This window comes from Anomaloglossus baeobatrachus, chromosome 2 (assembly GCF_048569485.1).
Source record: "Anomaloglossus baeobatrachus isolate aAnoBae1 chromosome 2, aAnoBae1.hap1, whole genome shotgun sequence".
Taxonomy (NCBI): domain Eukaryota; kingdom Metazoa; phylum Chordata; class Amphibia; order Anura; family Aromobatidae; genus Anomaloglossus; species Anomaloglossus baeobatrachus.
The window spans coordinates 474,303,101-474,320,445 of NC_134354.1; the positions used below are offsets into that span (position 1 = coordinate 474,303,101).

Below are 17,345 nucleotides of genomic sequence, written 5' to 3' on the forward strand. Positions count from 1 at the left end.
CCATGCTCTGCTGTACATCTTTTTTAGCACCCAGCTTTCCCATGCTCAGATATGGGAAAGCTGGGTGCTGAAGGTAAGATGTATGGCAGAGCATGGGGAAGCTGGGTGCAGAGGACAAGATGGACAAGACAAGACAAGATGGATATCAGAACATAGCAAAGCTGGGTGCTGATAGAGGAATTTCAGATCATGGGAAACCTGGGTGCTGAGGGTAAAAGCCAAGTGTCAGCGTCATTATCCTGTACCCCGAGTGTCAGTGTCATTATCCCGCACCCTAAGTGTCGGGGTACATCGAGGGGGGGGCCCCGGTCCAAATTTCGCATCAGGGCCCATCAAACTCTAGTTACGCCACTGACACCAAGTCATACAGTTTAAGGGCAATGGTACCAAATATTAATCAAATGTATGTAAACTTTTGACTTTGCAGAAATAAAAATGCCTTAAAACATTCTCCGTCTCATTATTCTGGCATTTGGCAAATATAAATAATTTTGGTTACTAAGTGACTTAAAACGGGAAAGGTTTATTCTGATTTCATGTCAGATAGTGAGAAAAACATGCAGATGTGTCTTTATAGAGAAGAGGTAAACTTCTGCTTTCAACTGGAATATATATATACGTATATATATTACACAGTTACACACACAACAGTAGTACATACAGTAACTCCGCCATACCGTAGCAGTGTATGTGTACTGTATGTATATATATATATATATATATATATATATATATATATATATATATATATATACATACATACATACATACACACAGTAGTACATACAGTAACTCCGCCATACCGTAGCAGTGTATGTGTACTGTATGTATATATATATATATATATATATATATATATATACATACATACATACACACAGTAGTACATACAGTAACTCCGCCATACCGTAGCAGTGTATGTGTACTGTATGTATGTATATATATATATATATATATATATATATATATATATATATATATATATATATATATACATACATACATACATACATACATACACACAGTAGTACACAGTAGCCCCATGTGACTGCACGAGGTGTAGCCCTGCAGTTTCCCTCCCGGCCGGATCAGGAAGTCCCCTCTGCACAGGACAGTCACCCGGGCGGGTCTCGGTGATTCCGGGAGGGTCTCGGTGATTCCGGGCGGGTCTCGGTGATTCCGGGAGGGTCTCGGTGATTCCGGGCGGGTCTCGGTGATTCCGGGAGGGTCTCGGTGATTCCGGGAGGGTCTCGGTGATTCTGGGAGGGTCTCGGTGCTGGGCCAGGCTGCTGGTGACAGGTGTCAGGACTGAGCTGTCAGTGCGGGGCGGGCTGCAGGGCGGGACCAGGCCGGGGTAGACGGGGGGTGGCTCGGGCCTCACAGGCCCTACGGACACTCTGCTCGGCGCCGCCATCATTATGGGGAATGTGGTGAGCGGCGGGAGCGGAGACGAAGATGAGCCCGGGATGGAACAGGTGGACAGCGGAACAGCAGCCGGGGACGCGGCCGCAGGGGGATCGGGGAGCCAGCAGAGTCCGGCTCCTCTGGGTGTCCCCGGGCCTGCATCCCCGCCGCTGCTGCCGCCCTCCGCCGGTGTATTGCTGGAGCAGGCCCGGCTGCGGGAGGCTGCGGCCCGGCTGCGGGAGGTCGGAGCCCCAGAGTCGGTGGTTTCCCGGCACCAGAGCGCCCTGCTCCGCTGGCTGGAGGAGAGACTAAGCCGAGGAGAAGAGGCGCTGACCCGGGAGCAGTTCATAGAAATGCTGGAGAGCAGAGCGAGCGGCCGGGAGGAGTGCGAGGAGGTAACGTGCCCGGAGCGGCGGGGGGACACTAGGCCTGACTGTGCCCTGCGGACAGAGCCCCAGGGTGCCCCGGTGACAGGAGGAGCGGGCAGAGCCCCAGGGTGCTCCGGTGACAGGAGGAGCGGGCAGAGCCCCAGGGTGCCCCGGTGACAGGAGGAGCGGGCAGAGCCCCAGGGTGCCCCGGTGACAGGAGGAGCAGACATGCCCCAGGGTGCCCCGGTGACAGGAGGAGCGGACAGAGCCCCAGGGTGCCCCGGTGACAGGAGGAGCGGACAGAGCGCCAGGGTGCCCCGGTGACAGGAGGAGCGGACAGAGCCCCAGGGTGCCCCGGTGACAGGAGGAGCAGACAGAGCCCCAGGGTGCCCCGGTGACAGGAGGAGCAGACATAGCCCCAGGGTGCCCCGGTGACAGGAGGAGCGGCCAGAGCCCCAGGGTGCCCCGGTGACAGGAGGAGCGGCCAGAGCCCCAGGGTGCCCCGGTGACAGGAGGAGCGGACAGAGCCCCAGGGTGCCCCGGTGACAGGAGGAGCGGACAGAGCCCCAGGGTGCCCCGGTGACAGGAGGAGCGGACAGAGCCCCCAGGGTGCCCCGGTGACAGGAGGAGCAGACATGCCCCAGGGTGCCCCGGTGACAGGAGGAGCGGCCAGAGCCCCAGGGTGCCCCGGTGACAGGAGGAGCGGCCAGAGCCCCAGGGTGCCCCGGTGACAGGAGGAGCGGCCAGAGCCCCAGGGTGCCCCGGTGACAGGAGGAGCGGCCAGAGCGCCAGGGTGCCCCGGTGACAGGAGGAGCAGACATAGCCCCAGGGTGCCCCGGTGACAGGAGGAGCGGACAGAGCGCCAGGGTGCCCCGGTGACAGGAGGAGCAGACATGCCCCAGGGTGCCCCGGTGACAGGAGGAGCGGACAGAGCGCCAGGGTGCCCCGGTAACAGGAGGAGCGGACAGAGCCCCAGGGTGCCCCCGGTGACAGGAGGAGCAGACATGCCCCAGGGTGCCCCGGTGACAGGAGGAGCGGACAGAGCCCCATGGTGCCCCGGTGACAGGAGGAGCGGACATAGCCCCAGGGTGCCCCGGTGACAGGAGGAGCGGCCAGAGCCCCAGGGTGCCCCGGTGACAGGAGGAGCGGACAGAGCGCCAGGGTGCCCCGGTGACAGGAGGAGCGGACAGAGCCCCAGGGTGCCCCGGTAACAGGAGGAGCGGACAGAGCCCCAGGGTGCCCCGGTGACAGGAGGAGCAGACATGCCCCAGGGTGCCCCGGTGACAGGAGGAGCGGACAGAGCCCCATGGTGCCCCCGGTGACAGGAGGAGCGGACATAGCCCCAGGGTGCCCCGGTGACAGGAGGAGCGGCCAGAGCCCCAGGGTGCCCCGGTGACAGGAGGAGCGGACAGAGCGCCAGGGTGCCCCGGTGACAGGAGGAGCGGACAGAGCCCCAGGGTGCCCCGGTGACAGGAGGAGCAGACATGCCCCAGGGTGCCCCGGTGACAGGAGGAGCGGACAGAGCGCCAGGGTGCCCCGGTGACAGGAGGAGCGGACAGAGCCCCTGGGTGCCCCGGTGACAGGAGGAGCGGACAGAGCGCCAGGGTGCCCCGGTGACAGGAGGAGCGGACAGAGCCCCTGGGTGCCCCGGTGACAGGAGGAGCGGACAGAGCCCCTGGGTGCCCCGGTGACAGGAGGAGCGGACAGAGCCCCTGGGTGCCCCGGTGACAGGAGGAGCGGACAGAGCCCCTGGGTGCCCCGGTGACAGGAGGAGCGGACAGAGCCCCAGGGTGCCCGGTGACACAGTACATCAGTGCTTTCCATGTACCTTGGGATAGGCAGGTGTTATGTTGTGTTCCCATTTACCCTGGTGACAGACTCCATGACTTGTCACATTTCTATAAAGGAGCGGTGTCTGACAGCAAAGCAGCCCTCTCCTCCTTCCTGCCTATGTAGGATGGTGAGCTAGGTGACTTTCTAATATAGTTGCATTAACAATTCCATAACTGCACTATCTAACAGCTACTTTTTTTTCTGTTTCCTATCTGATGACGGTTGGTTTGAGTACCCCAGGGTATGCTGGGATATGCAAAGCGTCATCAGGAGCAGAGGCTAACTGCATAGTGCTGGAGCTGCCGATGTATGGCATATGCTCCAAGACCATGAAGGATTCATACAATAAGTCAATTAGAAAGTTGTGTAACTGTAATATGCCACAAATGAGCCTTGTATGTACCGTCACACCGCCACATGTCATGGCCCTTTTTATTACTGCCATATTGTTATGCAACTTCTGCAAACCTAATAAGACTGTTCTGCCACCTTGCAAGGGTTCAAAGATCGAGCAAGCAAGAATCCCGTCATACACATCACAAGGTTTTTGCTGTTCCCTCTGAGAGCAGCATAATGTAGGGGCAGAGACCCTGATTCCATTAATCACTGGGCTGCTTGCTGTAGTTTTAATAAAATCAATGTTTTATCTGCTGCAGATATATCAGTGCTCTGAATGCTGAGTTCTGTACCACCACTGATTGGCTGCTTTCTGTGTACACTGTGCATAGGCAGAAAGCTGCCAATCTGTTAGGGCGGGGCTATACAGAGCTTATGAATATGGAGGACTACTTGCCTGCAGGGCTAGTGATAATCTCCTGCTGATGAAAGTGGTTTTATCACAGCTACACTCAACAGCCCTGTAGGGATCTGTATACACGAGCCGACGGGCGGCACTGAACGACCTCCGAATGGCAAAGGCTTCGCTCTTGGCCGTCATTTCTTGCCTGCGACCAAAGCAAACGATCCGTATTAGAATAGATATCCGTGCACATAGGCTGCTTTTGTTCTTGGCAACACTAGTGGTGTTTACACAAGACGATGCACCACTGGGAAGGATAATCTCTTGCACTGCCCAAAATATCATTCACCCGATGGGCAAGCACTTTTCTTATTCCTCAGGTGATCATCATCCTGTTTACACTGAAAGATTATTTTGCGGTTTTACCAGTAATCTGTCACCATGTTTTTGCTCCCCTATCTGAGAGCAGCATAATGTAGAGACAGAGTCCCTGATTCCAGCCATGTGTCACTTACTGAGCTGTTTGCTGTCATTTTGATAAAATCAATGTTTTCCCTGCTGATGATCTAGCAGTTACGCTGATTTCAGATGTCTGTGTTTCAGGTACCTGTGACATCTGTTTTCAACACGGCTGCAACACGTACCCATGCTATTCTATGCTGTACTTACATGTCCGTGTTTTCACACGGACCGTGTGACCTCTCATGACCCCGCACTCACACGCAGAGACATGTCCGTTTTTTTTCTCCGGCAGCACGGTGTTACACGGATCGCACACTGTTGTGATCCGTGTGATATCAGTGTGACACGTACTGGAGAAAACAGGGGTCTTTTAAATAGAAAGATTTTCTATATTTACCTGTATCTAGCGGTGCTGTCTTTGACTCTGCTGCCTCCCGCTCCTGACCCCCGCTCATTATATTCACTGACTATTCAATGCAGTGAGGAGCCGGAAGCCGGAGCAGCGCTGGAGACTGGGGAGTATACAGCAGTGTGTGTGTGTGTGTGTGTGTGTGTGTGTGTTCAGTGTATACATGCATGTGCGCTATGTGTGTATGTGCTTGGTGTATCCATGTGTCTCCTATGTGTGTATACATACAGTGTGTGTGTGTGTGTGTGTGTGTGTGTGTGTTCAGTGTATACATGCATGTGCGCTATGTGTGTATGTGCTTGGTGTATCCATGTTTCTGCTATGTGTGTATACATACAGTGTGTGTGTGTGTTCAGTGTATACATGCATGTGCGCTATGTGTGTATGTGCTTGGTGTATCCATGTGTCTCCTATGTGTGTATACATACAGTGTGTGTGTGTGTGTTCAGTGTATACATGCATATGCGCTATGTGTGTATGTGCTTGGTGTATCCATGTGTCTGCTATGTGTGTATACATACAGTGTGTGTGTGTGTGTTCAGTGTATACATGCATGTGCGCTATGTGTGTATGTGCTTGGTGTATCCATGTGTCTCCTATGTGTGTATACATACAGTGTGTGTGTGTGTGTGTGTTCAGTGTATACATGCATGTGCGCTATGTGTGTATGTGCTTGGTGTATCCATGTGTCTGCTATGTGTGTATACATACAGTGTGTGTGTGTGTGTGTGTGTGTGTGTGTGTGTGTGTGTGTGTGTGTGTGTGTGTGTGGTTGGTGAGGACCTGGAAGCCGGAACATTGCGGGGACAGCATCAAGGACTCATCAGCGTTCCCAATGAACTCTGCTGAACCCATGAAGTCACTGTGGTGACTCCCGCTGTAGCGTGGGTGTCCCGGGGGTGTCATCAGGATGTCATCAGAGTTCATTGAAAACTCCAATGACCTCCTGGACGTCACTTCACACACACACTGCTTGCTTTGTGAATACTCACCTGTCCCTGCAGTGCTGTACCTGGTGCTGTTATCTCAATGCTCCGGCTTCCAGCTCCTCACTGCAGTGAATAATCAATGAATATAATGAGCGGGGGTCAGGAGCAGGAGACGGCAGAGCCGAAGAAAACAGCGCTGGATACAGGTGAATATGTTTATTTAAAAGACCCATGTTTTCTCCAGTACATGTGACATATGCAAACGCAGATGTCACACGTGTGACATACGCGTGACACATGTATGACTTATATAGGCATCTGAAACCGGCCTTACACAGAGCTCAGGAATATGCTTGACTACCTGGCAGCAGGACAAGTAGACCTCTAATGATAATCTCCTGCTGATTAAACAGTGACTTTATGAAAATAACACTAAGCAGCCTATTAAGTGACACACCGCTGGAATCAGGATCTCTGCCCCAAAGTTATGCTTCTCTCAAATTAGGTGGCAAAAACCTGGTGACAGATTCCCTTTAAGAACACTCTTTCACCTTTCAGTATACATGTAGCTTAACCCCTTACGGACCAGGCGATTTTTCGTCTTTGCGCTTTCGTTTTTTTCTTCCCCTTATTCCAAGTGCCATTACCTTTATTTTCTGTCAGTACAGCCGTATGAGGGCTTGTTGTTTGCAGGATGAGTAGTACTTTTGAATGACACCAATCACAATCTCCTATGAACGCCGGCCACTCCTGAGCTGGCACATGCTCACCACTCTCCATGCATTGGGCGATGGCAACACCAATGTGCCAGGAAATCGGCAAGTCCTGATAGATTGTCACTTGCCATCAGCTCTAAGGCTCTGTGCCCACGTAGCGTATTTTCATGCAGTTACGCTGCGTTCTGCACCGCAGCGTAACTGCATGCGTCCCGCGTCCCCTGCACAATCTATGAAGATTGTGCATTATCCATGCCCACGTGGCGTCTTAGAACGCAGCGCTTCTAACAAGTGACATGTCACTTCTTTCGTGTGCTTTGCATGCAGCCCCCGCTCTGTCTATGGGAGGGGCTGCATCCAGAGCGCATGAAATCAGTTTCTGCAGCGATTTGAAACGCACGTGTGCTGTTCATATCGCTGCAGAAATTTCTGCAGGGACAGAACGCAACGTGGGCACATAGCCTAATTCTCTTCACCCTCTTCATGTTAACCATGTCTGTATTCTGGTGGTTTTGGCACAGCAGCAGTGCTCTTCATATCCCTATGGCTGCGGTCCCTTATTACCTGAATTGCTCCTACTCTTAATAGCAGTCATTTCTTTTATAGAGCTGTGTTAGGGAAATGTTGGTAATGCAATTTCTTAATATTCAAGAAAAAGTTGACTGGTCAGTCAGCATTGCACAAATAGTCTATTTTTATCTTGGTAATTGACGCTCTGAGCTGCAATATTTAATGTTACCGTAAGAGAACAAACCAGAGGAACTGAGGTTCTGACAATGGTTATATCCTCAGAGAAGTAATGCACCGTATTTTTCGGACTATAAGACGCACCGGACTATAAGACGCACCCTGGTTTTAGAGGAGGAAAATGGGAAAATAAAACTTTAAGCAAAAAATGTGGTCATGACACACTGTTATGGGGCGAGGATCTGCTGCTGACACTGTTATGGGGGTAATGTCCCCAAATTCTCTACTAAGGTACCCCATCCTGGTAATGATCCTCCTGCCTTGTATATGATCCTGCTATAAACCCCCATCCAGCCTGTTCACATACCCCCCCATCCAGCCTGTTCACATACCCCCCCATCCAGCCTGTTCACATACCCCCCCCATCCAGCCTAGTCACATACCCCCCCCCATCCAGCCTGGTCACATACCCCCCCATCCAGCCTGTTCACATACCCCCCCCCATCCAGCCTGTTCACATACCCCCCCCCATCCAGCCTGTTCACATACCCCCCCCCATCCAGCCTGTTCACATACCCCCCCCCCCCATCCAGCCTGTTCACATACCCCCCCCCCATCCAGCCTGTTCACATACCCCCCCCCATCCAGCCTGTTCACATACCCCCCCCCCCCATCCAGCCTGTTCACATACCCCCCCCCCATCCAGCCTGTTCACATACCCCCCCCCCCATCCAGCCTGTTCACATACCCCCCCCCATCCAGCCTGTTCACATACCCCCCCCCCATCCAGCCTGTTCACATACCCCCCCCATCCAGCCTGTTCACATACCCCCCCCCCATCCAGCCTGTTCACATACCCCCCCCCCATCCAGCCTGTTCACATACCCCCCCCCCATCCAGCCTGTTCACATACCCCCCCCCCCATCCAGCCTGTTCACATACCCCCCCCCCCCATCCAGCCTGTTCACATACCCCCCCCCCCCCCCATCCAGCCTGTTCACATACCCCCCCCATCCAGCCTGTTCACATACCCCCCCCCCATCCAGCCTGTTCACATACCCCCCCCCATCCAGCCTGTTCACATACCCCCCCCCCATCCAGCCTGTTCACATACCCCCCCCCCCCATCCAGCCTGTTCACATACCCCCCCCCCCCATCCAGCCTGTTCACATACCCCCCCCCCCCATCCAGCCTGTTCACATACCCCCCCCCCCCCCATCCAGCCTGTTCACATACCCCCCCCCCCCCATCCAGCCTGTTCACATACCCCCCCCCCCCCCCATCCAGCCTGTTCACATACCCCCTCCCCCCCTTCCAGCCTGTTCACATACTCCCATCCTGCTATATGCCCCCATCGTGCTCATATACCATCCTGGTATATGGCCTGTATCCTATAGCACAGAGAAAAAAATAAACGTTTATACTCACCTTTTCCTCACTCCCTGCAGCACCGATCACATCTTCCTCTCTGGCACGCTGACCTGTGTGTGTGGAGCCGTTCCCCTGCAGCACGCGATGTCTTCCTGTCTGTGCCGATCAGCTGACCGGCACAGACAGGAAGACATCGCGTGCAGCAGGGGGGCGGCTCCACACACGGGGACGGGTGAGTACACTGATTCACTGCACCCCGGGCTGGTAATGACGCGCGGGGGGCAGTGAATACAGCCGCACATGATCACTCCAGGCTGTAATTGCCAGGGGTGATCATGCGGCCAGCTCTTTGCTATGCGCGCGTCCCCGCTCGTCCTCCCGCCCACCTGTCAGTGCCGGCTTCAGCGCTGAGAGATGGGCGGGAGGATGGGCGTGCATATGTAATGAGCGGGCCCACGTGGTCACGGCAGGCGCTGCTGCTGCCTGCTCGTGCCCCCGATGACCTGCAGCACCCTCATTCCCGGCCGCAGCCCTATAGTCAGACCATAAGACGCACCCCCAACTTTCCCCAACATTTGGGGGAAAAAAAGTGCGTCTTATGGTCTGAAAAATACGGTATATGCTTGGAAAGAACCCTTCTGAAATCACAATTTGCACACTAGTCTGTCCTTATGGACCTCCCAGCCGTTTTAATCTTCCTTCTCACGTCCATGCAAAACACTAACATTTTTCACTGCCTGTGGTGAAGGTACGTATGTGTGTCTGTGTTCTGTCCCTGTACTGTCCGTGTGACATCTGGATAGCACATGGACAGCATGACCTTGTATACTTACCTATCACCGATGCTGCTGTTACTTCCGGGTCCGCAGTGAGTGCGGTGAATATGTATGAGCATAATGAGCCGACCCAGAAGCAACAGCAGAGGCAGAGACAGCAGCGCCGGCGACAGGTAAGTATTAAAATTCTTTATATGTATGAGCATAATGAGCTGACCCGGAAGCAACAGCAGAGGCAGATACAGCAGCGCCGGAGACCGGTAAGTATTAAAATTCTTTATTTTTATGTCGCCTCTTTTTCCCCCGGTGCATGTCATTACATCCGTGTGCGGTCCGTGTGACATCCATGCTGCCGGCAGCAAATGGACATATCGCCGCGTGGAGGACACTGACACACAGTCTATGTCAAAATACGGACGTGCGCAGACCGATTGACTTTAATGGGTCTATGTGTATCTGTGTCTCTGGTACCTGTGAAAATGGACGTCACACATACCAGAGCCACGGATCTGTGAAGAGGGCCTAAGGGGAAAGGTTCAAAAAGGTTTGCAGCTCAAAATCTTTTCCGGCTTAATGGGACTTTTTATTTTATTTTTTTTACAAGCTTCTACATCACTTTTTGCAAACGTGGTCAAGCAAATAGAGCAATTGCAGAAATGTTTGCACTACATGACCTATATGGGAATATTCCCTTATGAAAGTTTTGAATATGATCACATGTTTTGTAGTCATCAGTTTATTACTTATCCACACCCTGTATGTGGGTAAAATGTATTTACAAGACATTAGATATGATAAGGTGGAAATAACCCTGCCCTGTACTTTAAACTTTGTGTCTGGCACACTGACCAGTTTTGGCGCAGGGAACTTATTCTTTAGAATTTACCTACGGTTGATCCTTGATTGCACATGGCGGGATGCCACTTGTATCTAGGTGGATTGTAATCACATGTTTAGTGCTGTTATTATGGCAGCACTCCAGCTGATATCAATTTTGAGGGTAGAATGAAGGAACAGACATCCAGTATATGCTAAATATTGTCCAATAAAGAAAGATATAGTATACGTTGAATTATATCCTATAAAGGAAGATCTAGTGTATAATAATGTCCAATAAAGCAGGGCTGTGGAGTCAGTAAGCCAAACCTGCGACTATGACTCTTCAGTTTCCTTTGCACCGACTCAGACTCCACGACTCCAACTTTGACTCCCACAAATATTGCTTATATTTAAGTGAAAAATATATGGTAGTACAATGTGAACATCAGACATTTAATCATTTTTATGATACAATAATCAAGATATTTAGATAGAACAGAACATCTATATTAAATTGGAATACAACTTTAGAACCCAAGTCCTCCTGCGCCTGGCAGTCCTGTAGCCGCTCATCCTAACTGCTACCTCAGTCAGAGCATCTTTTCCTTTAGTGAGCTGTTGATCATCAAGCAGTATACAATGACTTGGGTCCACATAAACAGCTGCCAGAAGAATGTTATTTTCCAATAGCTGTGCCTCTCTCTGTTTCATTAAAGCAGAAATGCCATCTGCAATTAAATCTCCTCTTTGGGACAGGCAAAATAGCAAGTTTTTCCACTCCCTTATGAAAATGTCAGGAGTTAAATCCTCAGCTTCTAATTTGTTAGTCACGGTAAATGGGTGATTAATCAATTCCTTCAATTCAGCCACCTGTGTCCATTGACTTTCATTTAGGGTTACCTGAGGGTTCGCCATATCTATAAGAAATGGTTTTAGTTCAAGCAATCGCTCAATCATTAAATAAGTGCTGCCCTATCGAGTGACTTGATCGACAATTGCCCCTTTCCCAGCACGTCTCTTCAAGATGGAATCAATTTTAGGGGTTCTGGCGGCAATAACCAATTTCCTCACTTTTCCAATCAGACTATCTCTTATTTGCAGCTGCAGCGTGTGCACAACACAGCGCATGTGATAAATATGAAAGTGTTTTGAAGCAGCTTTAACAAGATCATCTAATCCTAAAGTATCATTTTGCTGTTCTTCTGTTGTAACTGAGGAACAAACAGATATTACATGAACAGCGCTGTGGCTCCATCTCACACATACTGAATCCTAAATGTTCTTCTAGCTGTTGTTCATTACTCTCATTCATCAGTTTAATTGTACTTATGTTTGAAGCATTGTCCGTTACAATGGCAAGAACCTGTTCTTTTTTGAGTTTGTAATCTTGCAGAACTTTATCCACTAAGGCCTGGAGACACTGGAGGCCTCAAAAACAGATCCTCACAAAGAATGAGCAGTCAGTTTGTGGTGTTTTTCAAATCTGCTTTTGCTATCGAAAACATTATTTATGACCTCAAAAACCTTTCAGGTGATGCGTTTTTTTTATAAAGCTGATCTGCTTTTGCAGCTGAAAAACGTATCCTCAAAGAACGCAGCAAAAACTCCGTGTGTGAATGTAGCCTTAGATCAGGAATAGAACAGACATTTATAGGACATTCATAACTTTCTCAAATTCATATGAAAAAATATTCAGCACATTCTGCATTGCACTGCTGTCCCAATTTATTATATATATTTTAGGAGTCGGAGCATTTTATACCGACTCCACCAAAATGAGCTCCGACTCCGCAGCCCTGCAATAAAGAAGGATCTACAACCCCCGAGTCCCAAAAACTTGGTATGCTATGTAAAAAGAAAACAAGAAGTCAATGATTTGGAAATCTATTATAGGCATGTTTTATTCACAATGAAACATAAACCACATATTAGACATTTATCCATTTCCTTTGAATAAATTAATTCCTTTTAAAATTGATGACGGCAACACATCTCAAAGTTTAGACCGGATTAACAAGAGACTAGAAAATAAGTACTGCAGTACTCATGAAAAGCAGCTGAGGGACCATTTTTAACTGTCAAATAACTGTATAAAAAGTGCATGTTAGAGAGACAGTCCCTCAGAAGCAAAGATGGTCAGGTTCATTAATATGTGAATGACTGCACCTAAAAATTGTGGAACCATTTCAGAAAAATGTTCCTCAATGTAAAATTGCAAATATCTAACCATCTACAGTACATAATATGAAAAGATTTGGAGATTCTAGAGCAATCCATGTGCACAAGGAAAAGGCCGATGGTCAATATTTAATGATCTTGATTTATGGGCCTTCAGGCTGCAATGCATTAAAAACAGGCAAGATTCGGTTGTGCAAATCACTGCATGAGCTCAGGAAAACGTCCAGAGATCATTGTCTCTGAGCATAGTTTGATGTGCAAAACACACATGCAAGGTAAAGCTTTGTCATACAAAGAAGAAGCCATATGTCAATGTCGCGGGCGGGGAGGAGGGTGTCAGCACACTACGCTCACCTCTTCTGCTCGGGTCCGGCGGTTGCTGCTCAGTGGTGGCTCGAGCTGTGGGCCGGATCCCGGGGGTTTCTCGAGCGGCACTCCTCGCCCGTGAGTGAAAGGGGGTTGTTGGGTGTGGGGATTGTTTATTGTCCGTGACGCCACCCACGGTTGTGGTGATTTCACCACCGCTGCTCAATATGGGGATCCCGGGGATGGTGATGCGGAGCAGCCAGGTGTTGTGTTGCCCCTCCGTGGGTAGGGGTTGGTGATCCCGGGGCCCGGTGATGAGGCGGGAGATGCAGGGCCTGGTGGGCGCAGGGACGCGGGGGCAGCGCTGTGCCTTGCGGCACTGTGGTACTCACTCAGCCTGAGACGTTGACACAGTTTTACGGTAAACCACACGGCTGGAAAGACGGTTCCCACGGACGGCTGCACTTGCTCTCCCAGTAGGTGACGGTGATGTCCCTTTTCCTTGCACCTTTGTTTCTATGTTGGTTGCGATGGGTCCCCACCGGTAACCCGCTCCCCGGCTTCAAGCTGGACCGGAGGAGCTCTACTCTTTGCCCGCAGGCGCTGGCCCTGAGAAACTGGTGCCCTGGCGGTGGCGGTGCTTCTCCTAAAAATGGTTGGACTGTTGCCTTCAATCGGGACTTGGTTGTTGGGGGATCTACGTCCCCTTCACTGACGGATTTGGCAAATTATGGCGACTCCTAGCCTTGCCGAGGTCCGAGAGGCCCCTGCCCTGGTGCTGACTGTCCTTTGGTACACTGCTCCAGACTGCCGGGCCACTACCCGTCCGCGGTCCTTCCAGGAACTTCCAAACAGTCCCCGTCCAGACAGTCACCGCCGCTGCTGACCTCGCTGACTCTGTCCTGCACACAGCTGGACTACTTCAGGCGTTCTTTCTGTCACCTTTCACCTTCCTTCCACTTCTCCTTTACCACTTCACTTTCACTTAGCTGTTTACTCCTTTCTGTCCCTAGCTGGGCTCCTCACACCAGCCCTGCCTGGGCTAATCTGCCTGGTTTCTCCCGCCTCCAGAGCTGTGTCCTCCTCGGTGGGCGGAGCCAACCGCCTGGCCCACCCCCTGGTGTGAACATCAGCCTCTGGAGGAAGGCAACAAGGATTTTTGGTTAGCTTTGGTGTGCCTAACTGGGGTGTAGGGTGTGGTGGTGTGTGACCTGTGACCCCTGGCTTGCCCAGGGCGTCACATCAACACAATCCCGAAACGCTGTCATTGTCTCTGGGGCAAAGCTCAAATAAATTGGACAGAGGTAAAATGGAAAACTGTTCTGTGGTCAGATTAATCAGAATTTGTAATTCTTTATGAAAACACGGGTGCAGTGTCCTGCGGACTCAAGAGAGGGATAACCATCCAGCTTGTTATCGGCACATGGTTCTAAAGCCAGCATCTCTGATGGTATGGGATTGCATTAGTGTCTATGGCAAGGGCAGCTTACACAACTTGAAAGGCCTGTTGAGCTTGATATAGAAGTTTTAGAATGGCACATGCTGCCATCCAGACAATGTCTATTTCAGGGAAGGCCTTGCATATTTCAGCAAGACAATGCTGAACTACATCATGCATCCATCACAACAGCATGGATTGACAGAAGAGTTCAGGTTATGATCTGCCTGCCTGCAGTCCAGACCTTTCACTAAGAGAAAAGAATTGGTGCACTATGAAATAAAAAATTCAGCAAACAAGACCCCAGACCCTGGAGCAGCTAAAATCCTACATCCAACACAAATGCGACAACATTCCTGTCCCAAAACCCCATCAGTTGGTCACTTCTCAGACATTTACAGACTGTCGTGGCGAGAACATGGGATGCTGCAACCTGCTAGACTTAGACCTGTCCTTACTTTTTTGAGAGACCGTATTTTTTGGACTATAAGACGCACTTTCCCCCCACCCCCAAATGTTAGGGGAAAGTGGGGGGTGCGTCTTATAGTCTGAATGTAGGGCTGCGGGAGATGAGGGTGCTGTAGTGGAGCGGGTCATCGGTGGCAAGAGTAGGCTATAGCAGTGCCTGCCATGACCACGTGGCCCCGCTCACTTAATATGCATGCCCATCATCCCGCAGCGCTGAAGCCGGCGCTGACAGGTGGGCGGGATGATGCGCGAGGGATAAACAGCCGGCCCATGTGATCACCCCTGGCAACTACAGCCTAGAGTGATCATGTGTGGCTGTATTCACTGCCCCCCGTGCATCATCATCAGCGCGGGGTTCAGTGAATCAGTATAACTTACTGGCCACGATCCCTGCAGCATCGCGATGTCCTCCTGTCTGTGCCGGTGGCTGTGTGTGGAGACTATCGGTGCGCACAGCGATGACGTCATCGCTGTGTGCACGTGTCCACACGCAGCCGCCGGCACAGACAGGAGGACATCGCGATGCTGCAGGGATCGTGGCCGGCTCCACTCAGCGGCACTGCTTATGACACAGACGGGAGGAGGAGCGATGCTGCAGGGAGTGAGGTAAGGGGAGTATGAACGTTTATTTTCTTTTTATGAGCTACAGGATGCGGGCCGTATACCAGGATGGCGCATATAGCAGGATGAGGGAATATAGCAGGATGAGTGTATATTATCAGCAGGATGGGGGTATATTATGAGCAGGATGGGGGTATATAGCAGGATGGGGCCATATGCCAGGATGGGGTATATAGAAGGATGCGGCCATATGCCAGTACATAGCAGGATGCGGCCATATGCCAGGATGACGGTATATAGCAGGATGGGGGTATACCAGGATGAGAGACATACTGTATATACAAGGCAGGAGGATCATTACCGGGCTGGGGTACCTTAGTAGAGAATTTGGGGACATTACCCCCATAACAGTGTTAGCAGCCGATCCTCGCCCCATAACAGTGTGTCATGACCACATTTTTTGCTAAAAATTTTATTTTCCTATTTTCTTCCCTAAAACCAGGGTGCGTCTTATGGTCCGAAAAATACGGTATGTTTTCACCATCAATTTCTCGATGAGTTAATTTCTAATGAAATGGAAGAATGTCTAACTTTCACCTTCTGATCAGAGTTCTATGTTTTATGAATACAATGTGGCTGTAAAAGATTTCCACTTTGTATTCTTGTTTTCTTTATATCTTACACGGCGTCCCAGCTTTTTGGGAATTGAGGTTGCAGTTTATGCTAAATAATGTCCCATCAAGAAGGCTGACCTATTAATAAGCACAATGACGGCCTCTACTATAGGGGAACTGTAGAAGCTTAGTTCTTTTAGCAGTATTATATGTGTGTGATTGTTGTGAAAACATGCCTGCCCATCCGTATGGATGTGTACAGTGGTTGTTTCTTTATCATACTTCGTCAAGGCTCTGAAGTATAGTCAGAAAGATCTCGGGAACCTACAAATATACAGCAATGTTCTTCAGCAAACTTTCCTCTCTATGACTCATTTGCTTCTGTTTGTTAACTTTCTGCAGAGAACACTTTCCATGTGGGATTAACCATGGGCATCTCTTTCAGGCATTTGCACAGTTTGATGCTGAAGGCGACGAGGTGGTAGACTTGGAGAGCATGCTAGAAGCCATCAAGACCTCCAGTGGTGCCAATCTTCAAGGGGAATTGAGTCATGTTATCCGACAGCTGCAAGCTTGTTCTCTCACTCCGGGTAATATTGATACTCTATTTTTATACTGTACTTCAAGAGCCGAAACATTAAAATAGATATAATGTATTCAGTATGCTCCTTTCTGACTTTACTGAAATAAGCATGCATGATCAAAGTCCTGCGGTTAAAGGGGAGAAAAAGACACTGCATAATCTGCAAGCACACCTGATATATCAAATTGTAACAAGGACTTTGACAAAAAATATTGAAAAATAGTAAAATCAACACACACTATCCCAAGTACCAATGACTCCCAATGTCATCAAGGGTGCGTGATAAATACGCATAAATTAGCCAAAGAGCATTGCATAAAAGAAATAACTCGGAGATATGTGCCATGAAAAATCTAATACATACATGATATCGATGTAGCATCAGATAAGCCTGTCACACAAAATGAAACCGACCATCTGGTTATACAAAAGTGCATTAATATGCATATATCCATTTAAACACAACGAAAAGAAAACACAATGCACAAAAAGTTATTAACCAAAAAAAAAAATAAAATAAAAAATGAATATATATTATATTTTTTTTTTTATTATTTATATATATATATTATATATATATATATATATATATATATATATATATATATATATATATATATATATATATATATATATATATATATATATATATATATATATATATATATATATATATATATATAT

The 17,345-nt window shown here is 49.7% G+C and overlaps 1 protein-coding gene across 1 annotated transcript in view; it reads left to right on the forward strand.

The window, feature by feature from the left end:
• Nucleotides 1-1,111: 1,111 nt before the first annotated feature.
• The window catches only part of ZZEF1 (zinc finger ZZ-type and EF-hand domain containing 1), a 337,771-nt gene continuing 321,537 nt past the window's right edge, over nucleotides 1,112-17,345 (forward strand). Inside the window, exons 1-2 of the mRNA XM_075336372.1 lie at nucleotides 1,112-1,799; nucleotides 16,524-16,668. Coding sequence (XP_075192487.1) covers nucleotides 1,419-1,799; nucleotides 16,524-16,668 — 526 coding nt within the window. The 5' untranslated portion in view covers nucleotides 1,112-1,418. The remainder of the gene's footprint in view (nucleotides 1,800-16,523; nucleotides 16,669-17,345) is intronic.